General features: G+C 41.0%; 1 protein-coding gene across 1 annotated transcript in view; it reads right to left on the bottom strand.

The window, feature by feature from the left end:
- Positions 1 to 474: 474 nt before the first annotated feature.
- Positions 475 to 9,929, bottom strand: part of ZSWIM8 (zinc finger SWIM-type containing 8) — a 328,217-nt gene continuing 318,762 nt past the window's right edge. The window contains exons 26-27 of the mRNA XM_029608976.1: positions 7,410 to 7,588; positions 475 to 1,531 (exon numbers count right to left, since the gene is read on the bottom strand). Of these exons, the coding sequence (XP_029464836.1) occupies positions 1,328 to 1,531; positions 7,410 to 7,588 (383 nt within the window). The 3' untranslated portion in view covers positions 475 to 1,327. The remainder of the gene's footprint in view (positions 1,532 to 7,409; positions 7,589 to 9,929) is intronic.

Raw genomic sequence — 9,929 nt, 5'->3', positions numbered from 1 at the left:
GAAACAGTAGAGCTGGCAGAATAAATCAGTTTTGGATCCCCCATGGAAACTGAGCAGAGCTGGTGGCATAAATCACTTCCAGCAGGATCATTTCTGGGCCCTCAGTCTATAGAGAAAGCAGATACAGAGAGTGCTGGAGCTGCTTACCACGAGACAAGAGCAGCCACATGGCCTTGAATTTTGTGCAGTTTCCTGGCACAATTGAAAGGCTGGGCATGAGACACCTTGTACCCCAGCTCAAAGCAAGTAGTCTCACGTATACTGAAGAAATCATTCTTTGGTGGTATGAAAACAAGTCAGCTACATAACAGTCTCTTCCATTAATTATGGCACAATAATTTACTTACATTTTATCAAAATAATTACAAAAAAAAAGTCTATACTTACAGCTCGCTCCGTGCTTCATGTCTCAAGTGGGTATGGACATTTTCTGCAGAGTGTACATTCTGACACATACACAAAAGACGACCAGGGTAAAGAAAACAAGTGTTTAATCAGGAAATAAAAACCCCTCAAAATAAAAAGGATAAGAAATGAAATACAGGAAAATTATACCCCAGTGTAAGGAAAAGGGCTACACAATGCAGGAAAATCCCAACAGGAGAAGGATTGCTGGAGAAGCTTCCTCTGGCATCAGTTAAATGCAGCTCCAAGTCGAACCCTGCAGATTCGTGTTTCCCAAAACTCATTCAGGTAAAAAAAAAAAAAAAAAACAAACAAAAAAAAACAAAACCCAAAAAACTGCAAAATGTAGTCCTGGAAAGAGGCCTCTTCTAAGAACTGCAGTCCTAGCCTCTCCCATCACAAGCACTGACTGGGGGGAGAGGGGTGTGTGAGTGCACACGTCTTCCCATCCCAGCATCTAACAAAGATGCACTATGTGCTAATACAGAAGCCCGTACAAAGAAAATATATATTTATAAATGCCAAAATAAATATTTTGAAGACAGAGCCCAAACACACACACACACATACCGAGACACACACACACACACACTGCAAACTGCTCATTGTACAAACTTCATAGGTTAAAGGCGAAGGGAGGGCAGTGGGAAGGACACTCATGGGCCAGTTGTGTTTCTAATCATTTCCTGATGTGTAAAGAAGCAAAAAGTCTTGGCCAGATGGACTGGCAGAGGAGACCCGAGCGAATGAAATGCAAAATGCTGTTCTTCAGAGGAGGAATGTCACTGTACAGATACTTCAAATCAGTGGTTTCCACCAGCTTCAGCTGAAATCAGAACCAACCCCTCTTCCCCCCCACCCCCTACAGAAAGATGATAAAAACTAGAAGTAAATGTTCAGCAGGTTCAGCTGGAGGGAGGGGTCAAGGAGAGAAGGTGGCCATCTCCAGCGAGACCCGCTGCCATAGGTCCTTGGTCTGCTTGCTCCGCTTCAGGTTCTGCAGGATGTCGTTGAACTGCATCATGCCCATAGGCGTCAGACAGAAGGCGCTCCGAGCACTGCGGATGGCATTCACAAAGTCGTCATAGTCAGCTGGGGTGAGGTGGATTAACCGGTGGTGGATGTACTGTGGAGTGAAAGAAGCACAGGAAGTGGTCACTAGGAGCTCTAATCTGGCCTCTGCCACTCTATGCAAGTCCTTTTATATCCCTCTTGTACCCAAGCTGTTATATATCAGTAACACCAGTTTGTTCTTACAGCTCCCCTTTTGCAAGCTGTCAAAACAGCGTATGTGTTTCCATAGGACTAGCACACATTTGGATGCTATATGCACTATCAATATTGATACTATACTACTACAAAGCACTTTTGTGACTGAAAACAGATAAGCCTCAAGTTGAGAGCACTGTGTGACCTTGAAGAATCTCAAGTAGACCCTGCACAGTGAGGAAAAGGAGTCTTGGGTGCTCTGGACTGCAAAGTTTAAGAACGTACACAAAAAGTACCTGTATGTAGCATATAAGCCTGACATGTAAGCTGTATATGGTTGGACACAAGGAAAGTGAATGAGAAGGCTGGTAGGTTTATTTTTTTAGGAAATATTCTGTTGATCCTCCAGGCTCAGTGGATTACAGAAAAACATACATATTCAACAAACAGCATTCTACTAACAGCAAAAGATAACTGTTTCTTTAATTATTTCACACTTTATATATGGATAGGCACCCAATGGGAAGAGATTCCAGCCCCAAATCTAAGACAGAAAGTCAGCAAAAGCAGAGATTAAAAAAAATGTGATGTAAGCAGCTTTCTGAAACTGCGCAAATCCATTTCATTTCTCAACTCCTTAGGGTAGGGCCGAAATGTGGAAAAAAATGTGTTCTAGACTCAGTCATATGTGCCTGAAAGATGGGGTCTCGAGTAAGTGTTGTGAAGAGGAGTGGAGACAATGGGCAGGTTGATACATCTGGATTGTTGACACCAAACAAGAAGGGACGAGTTCATGAAGGGCTTAAAGATCAACATCATCATTTTAAACTTTACATGCCAGCGGATGGGTAACCAGTGCAAACTAACTAGGACTGAAAGATGTGATTGCGCAATGGGGTTCCAGCCATAGAGTTTTGTATAAGCTGAAGTATCTGTGAGTGAATTAGAAAGCCCTAGGACCTAGCATTACAATAGTCCAGTGATGATAAAACGAGGGACTGTGTAACAGTATGGAAATCCAAGTAGCTGAGAAGTGGCTTTAAAGGGAGTAAGTGAAGTCTGAATTAGGATGACTGCACTAGCATGTCAATGGGAGGTCGCAGCGACAGAGAGGAGTCAATAACAGCCCCCAAAATTATGTGCTCTTAATTGGATTGGAATTGCATGTCCTTCAAAGAATAATGTGAGGGAAATTCCTCTGGCTAAACACAGGATTAAAAGCACAATTTCAGTTTTCTTAATATTAAAATGATGGAATAGTAGCAGAAGTCAGGGCACTTACACAAGGAAGTCCACGGAGGGAGAGTTTGACCCTTCTGGTAAATGTAGGTGCTTTCTATACTTTTTAGACATGCTTTTGTTTTGTAATCTAAATCTAGGACTTAGGTGGTAATGCCCAGGGCCTGTTTTAGGGATAATGGTGCCCTATGTGAGCTCCAAAGTGGTACCTCCACTCCCAGGAAAATGGGGAGAGGAGGGAGTGGCTAGCTATAACCATTTTGCATCAAATGAGTAAAATTATACATTCATGTTACATGTAAACCATTTTAAAATGTATGGCTTTGAAGAAAAGCTAATCATTTAAGGAAGAGGAGAACATACCATCTATGCCACAGCACATGCAGGTGAAGCTGCTGCAATGGTTGTTTCTTGGATCTATAATCAGAGGCCTCTAGAGGAATTGTGGATTTTAAAGTTAAAAGTCTAAGGAAGAGGACTGTTTTTCAGTTCCTTTTTCACTGGAAAAAAGCCTAGGCCCCACTATGTGGGATCAGCAATTTTAGTAATGTCACTTTCTGAATTATTTTAATCTTTTTTAGGTCAAAGATTACTTTTCCTTTTTTAGAATTTAAGCTTAAAGGAAGTTTTGTCACCCTTCCTTTTTCTTTTGTTTGGAAACTGGTTTTATTTTCCCATTTGGTTGTCTCCACTCAAAAGGGTCAATGCCAGCACAGTGGAAGTATTAGAGAAGGTGGGATGCATATCCAGTGCACATATGAAGTGGCACAAGCCACAAGAGGAGAGCCTGAAGCAACCATCCAGTATTATCCACCACCTGTACCCATCAGGTACTGTTAGGATGCTTTGAAGCTATCATTACTGTACTGTGAAATTACACTGATCAGACTTGTACAACTATTCAAGGTTGCTGACATGCCAATATAAGAAGTGTTAGAATGTGTCGACGATGCTGTCATTGTGGCACCTCATATTGCAGGGAGCATGGAAGAAAGCCTTGTAGACATGATTTGTGAATTAAATATCTCAGAGCTTCCAGAGGAGAGACAGTTGCAGAGAAGAAGGTAGAGATGGGTTGGAGTATTCCTCAGTTAATGTGCAGTCATATGCCTCTCTTGCTTAGTCTATAATTTCTCCTTTCAAGTTGCTAAGACCTACTGAAATTACACTTGAGGCTATCTGGCTAGTTATTGAAGGTTTGGGTAATGGAGTCAAGTATATTATTCTTCCTAAAAGGGTTAATGCCTTCATAGGATTTGAATTTGGTCTTGAGCTGTTGGGGTGGTCAGGCCAATGAACCAATTAGAAAAGCATCACTTAAGGTCTTAACCTCGAAGGTAGCTTTTCTAGTCACCATTTGTTTGGCCAGGCAAATGCCATGCAGAGCCAACCTTGAAGTTCTCAGATGAAGTGGTTTTGATTCATATGGTTACTTTGTTTCTCCCAAGGTAGTGTTGCGGTTCCATCTTAATCAGTCAATAGCATTATATTCCTTTCAGAGGAAGTCCTATCCAGATTGTTATGAATGGTCACATCGTTTGGATGTTCCTAGAGTTCTTCTTAGATATCTTAAGATGACAAATGATTTTCAGGAGTTGGATCATATTTTTGTGCTATTTAGCGGTGCTAGAGGAGGAGACAGTCAAAAATATTCATAACACAATAGATTAACGAGACGATAGGTTTAACTTATATAGCTAGAGGTTGGCTGTTGCTCAAAGGACTTAGGGGCTTATTCTATAAGAGCTCAGGCTTTATTGTGGGCAGAGCTGCACTTGGATGTCTCCAGAGATGTGCAGAGCAGCTACGTGGTCCTCTTTACATTTCTTAGCAAAGCACTATTGTCTGGATGTCTGAGCCAATGAAGAAGCAGTGTTTAGCTTGGGTGTCATGGAATTGGTCTGGCAGTGTCTCACTTACAAGAATAGCAGCTTTACTTCCCATGCAACTGGACTGGTCTGACTGGCTGAAGAGGAAGATGAAATTTGTTCTTACCTGATAATTTCCTTTCCTTGAATCAATCCAGACCAGTCTAGGACCCTCCTGGACTGCCAGAACAGATTAGGCGTTCAGGTATTTAGAACAGATTAGGTTCACAATACAGTTTCTTTACAGTGCTGAGAGGCTAGGGCTTGGTCTACTGTTCCTTATGCTACCTTCTTCTCAGCTAGCTGGGTCATGCATAGTTATGTGAAACAAGGGAACAGGTGTTTTCAGTTGCTAGTCCCACCATTTGGAACTCACTTTTAGACATGATACTACAGATACATATTTATCATCATTTAGGAAAAGAGTAAAAGACTTTGCTTTTAATTCAACCTTTTGGGATCTGAATCTTGGTGTGAAGTTGAAATTATTTTATTCATATATTTCTTAGCTTGTTTACATAAAATACTGGCAGGCTGAGTGTAACATCAGACCCTATATAAGAGTTGATAAATCACTCAACTGAACAATGCACTCTCCCAGGGTATAATAAACAATACAACAGTGAAGTCCCACATACTGGTGACTATATTTTTTCAGTTTACATTTTTATTTTCCTTTTTAGCTTTACTTCTCCTATATAGGGTGACATCAGTGAACCTGCTGTCCTCTCTCCATCTACTGGCAGGGATGTATAACCTAATCATCTAAACTGGTCTGAATGGATTCAAGGAAAAGAAATTGTTAGGTAAGAAAAGTTTCACCTTGTTTCACTTACTTTTAAAGTGATGGGTGGGGCTGCTTGTTCCTGATAGTCCATCTGGATCAAAAGAAAGTACTGAACTGCCCCCATATTATGTCTGATCTCTCTCTCAAATGATCAGTCTCTTACTCAGCCTCCCCCCCTCCCAGGCTCACTCTTTCACTTTCTTCCATCCTCTCTTGTTCATTCTCTCAAACCTCTGGCCTCTCTTGCTTACACTCAACCTCAGCCCTCCTTTTTCTCTTGTTTCCCCCACTGCTTACTCTACCATCCCTCAGCCACCCTTGCTGTCTCATCCCTCCAGTCCCTTGCTCACTTTCCCCATCCATTTTTTGCCCTACGTCCTTTACCACCAGCTGGCGGGAGAAAAGCAGTGGCAGCACTTTATCTTTGACTGCCAGCTCAATACGGACCTGATTTTTAAAAACATTAACATGCTTAAAACTGGATTTTACATGTGTAAATGCACTTTACCTGTGTAAGTGGGCTTTTGAAAATTGCTACAATATATGCCATTGAATTGTCAATAGGTTTTACCCACATTAACACAGGAAAATAGGTTACACTGACATGCTTAACTCCTTTGAGAATTGACCTGTATGGGTTTGAGCACAACATAGTCTTATGGCCATGCTGCGTCTGCATGGATCAAATTTTATACTGAAACCAGCAAAGGAAGAAGCAGGCTATTGCAGGAAAGAAGCGCAGCTACTTCCCTTCTATCAGAAAGACAATGTTATCAGATGGAAGACTGGATAAGATGAAGGACTATGCTTGGAAGATATCAGAATTAAAGCTGCTGGTGATATAAAGCAGGGGTTAAGGGTGCAGGAGCTCCACACGTTGCACGCCTTAGAGTCAGCCCTAGTGATGCCCAAGGAATGGCATGGCAGTATCTTTTGTTTTTTTTTTAAATAAAGTTACTGTATTTGGTAATGTACTGATTTGTGGTCTCATTTATCCATGGTTCTATACTACTACTTCCATTGTTTCTTTTCTTTCCACTTTGGAAGCGGCATTGCACAAGTGGCTGTGTATACTTTTGAAATTCTAGAATTATAAAGTATATTTGGGTGTAAGGCAACAAATTCCCATTATGATCTGCTCTCCTGTTGTGTGCAAACACCTAATCAGGTACGATAAGGGGACCTGCAGACTAAAAGTGGGAAATAGGCAACATTTGCAGACAAAGCAGTATTTAACGGGGTGAGCTGTGTCACCCAAGGGTGCAATATGCTAGAGTTTCAATTAATGTCTGAAACCATGACTCTAGTCTGCTGCATATAGTTTAGTTGTCACTTTTCAGAGTATAATTATTAATGTGCAGCCTAGGCAGGTGGGAGGGTTGGGAGTAAAGATATAGTCTAAACTAATATTTGCTAAGGGTTGCTGAAAATAAATCACAATACTCGGGAAATACTGCTTTGGGTTGATAAAGCATTCATACATGCAATATTTTATAAATAACCTGGCATATGTAATGCTATGTCCATGACCTGTGCAATCTGCCACAAGAGGCCATAGGCATCACATGAACTCTATCTGAAAGCAAACAGTATACATATTTCACAACCAATGTCCTCAAGCATAGACCGTGCGTATTACATAATCTGTACACAAGTATGGACTGGAGGCATCGCATGAGCTGCAGGGAATGCAGGCATCACTTAACTTGATATACTAACAGATTGCAAATATCAAATGAGCTGCATGATTTGCCTAGTCTGGGCATTGTGCTATTGACACATAAGTGGAGACTATGGTAATCATGCAATATGTACAGACTATGGGCATTGTGTTACTGATATGCAAGCATGAAACTGTACTTAATTACTTGCATGCAAACAGATTGCAGGCATCATGTTACCTGCATATAAGACTGCTGGCAGCGTTGGACGAGCTGGTGGAAGGCTGGAGTTCGTAGGTGGTTATGCACATGGGCTGGGTTGAGCCTCTGTAGTGCCTCCATGATGATCTCCTGCAGCACAAATGGACTTAGCACACCTTTTGCTGCCCCTACACAGAACTGATGTACATAGTTGACACCTGTTGTAAAGGAGGGAAAAGCAAAATATTTTTAGTCAGGAAAATCAGTAGAGGAAGTTCAACTATAGAAGAACTTGACCAGAATGAAACCAGATGGGCAGGATAAAACAAAATCGTTAAAAAAAAAATACAATAAATGAACATGTTTATTCTTATCTTTGGTTCTCACCTTGACTTTATCAAGGCCAAAGCAGGACACGGGAGGATAACTTGTTCTCTCACACTGAAGCACTCTGTGTGTGTGCTGAGGTCCAAGGCCACTCAGCTTGAATCTATGGACCATGTGCCTTAAGTATCATTATTTAGAGAACGATCCAGATTGTGAATTTATTTAAATTCCTTTTAGTTGGCACTGGTGTATAATATACCCCCATTTGGACTGTAAGCTCTCTGGGTCAGGGATTCATTGTAGATGTTTGTGATTAGTGGTAAAATGCCCTGGTTTAAGTATTGAATAAGTGCTGAAAACCCAAGTGAAACTTTTCAAGCCATAACGGCTATTAAATGTGTTGGATTAATGAAGGACATCAATTTGTTTTGTTATGCCAGCTGGTGACAAAATATTACCAGCTGTGTATGGAGCAACAGGAGCCATGCACAGACGCAATCACCATGATGCAACTTACTGTACAGAGCACATGCTGCATACAGTGGCATTCAAGATGAAGATGTTACATATAAAATCCCAAGATTTTAAATATAAATCAGAAACAATGAAGGTTTCTCAAAATAATGTTATAGTGAAACTTGCAGAATGCAGATCAAGCACATTAAAGCTGTTATTTTATAAGGGATGTGTACTGGCTCTAAGTCACTGACCATTTGCTTGAATGCACTGCTGTCTTTATAATACAGGGTGAAACCTGGGATTACCTTTTCTACTGCAAAAACCAAAATTGCTTATCTGTAACAGGTGTTCTCTATAAACAGCAGGACAAATCAGCCACATAAATAGGGTGACATCATCCACTGGTATCAAAACAGAGCTTTCTGAGCATGTGCAGGGGTTTCCATGCAGCTGCAGTCATGCAAATCTCCTCAGTCTTTGTAGCAAGCTAATCTTCAGCTCTATAGATGAGAAGGGTGAGATTGTGTGGCTGATTTGTATTGCTGTCTACAGCAGACACTTGTTCTCTGTGGCCCAGCGGGACAGTAATCAGACATGTGGGGACTCCCAAACTAAAGGTTGCAAGTAAGAAAAAAAACCCAACAAAAAAAAAAAACATTCTAAGTAATCAGCAGAAGAACATGCAACCCAGGTATTTGTTAGAGGTTAGTGGGAGAATTGAAGGAATTAGTTAAACATGTTTTAAGTACTGTTTGCTTAAAACTACTACCTTGGTATGACATTTTCTAGACAGTAATGAGCAGTGAAGGTATGGACAGAAGACAAGCTGGCAGCCTGTTGCAGATATTTTCTGTGGAAGTGGAGTGAAGATGGGCTAAAGAAGCTGCAGGAGCTTTGACTTGATATTGAAGCTGTTGTCCGGATTGAGTATAACACAAGAAATGCAATTAGAAATCCACATGGAAAGAGTTTACTTATTAACTGAATGCCTTGTTTGGGTTGAAGATTAAAAATAGTTGAGATGACTTCCCGTAAAGACTTTGTTCTCTTCAAACAGAACAAAAGTGATTTTCTCTAGTCCAAGGTATGAAGGAGCTTTCTCGCCTTTAATGGCACGTGATCTTGCCTAAAATGTTGAGACCATGATGGACTAGTTCAAATGAAACAGACCGATTAGGTAGAAATTTTGGATACGTTTTCAAATTACTCTCTTTATTGAAAATTTGGGTATAAGGAGAGTATGAAACTAGCACTTGTAGCTCACTTCCTCTGTGGGCAGACGTTACAGCTATCACAAATAAAACTTTCTAAGAATCAAATGTTTGTTTTGCTGTGGCCAGAGGCTTGAAATGTGGTTTCATGAGCTGAGCAAGAACTATATTTAGATAACATGTAGTAGGATAATCTCTAATTGGAGAACAAGATAATTTAGGCCTTCTTGAAATCTTGCAAGTGTAGAATGTGTATTAGAAATGTCTTCTGAATTCTGGTGGTATGCTCCTAAAACACAGGCTGATACAGAAAAACGTGCGGGAGAACCGGCAAGCGCCCGCTCTCCCGACGCACGCACAGGCCACTCTTCTGGGAGCGCGATTCAGAAAGCCCAGGTATGTAAATTAGGGCCCGCGGTAAAAGTAGGCGCTAGGGACACTAGCGCATCCCTAGCGCCTCCTTTTTGACAGAAGCGTCGTCAATGAATTAAAACATTGCAGGGCTAGCTTATGTACAGTTTTAAAAACCAACAATCTTAAATTTGATTTGCCAGAGAATAAA

Source organism: Rhinatrema bivittatum, chromosome 7 (assembly GCF_901001135.1).
Source record: "Rhinatrema bivittatum chromosome 7, aRhiBiv1.1, whole genome shotgun sequence".
Classification (NCBI taxonomy): domain Eukaryota; kingdom Metazoa; phylum Chordata; class Amphibia; order Gymnophiona; family Rhinatrematidae; genus Rhinatrema; species Rhinatrema bivittatum.
The sequence above is the reverse complement of the archived record's forward strand: the minus strand, read 5'-3'. Positions and strand labels throughout refer to the sequence as shown.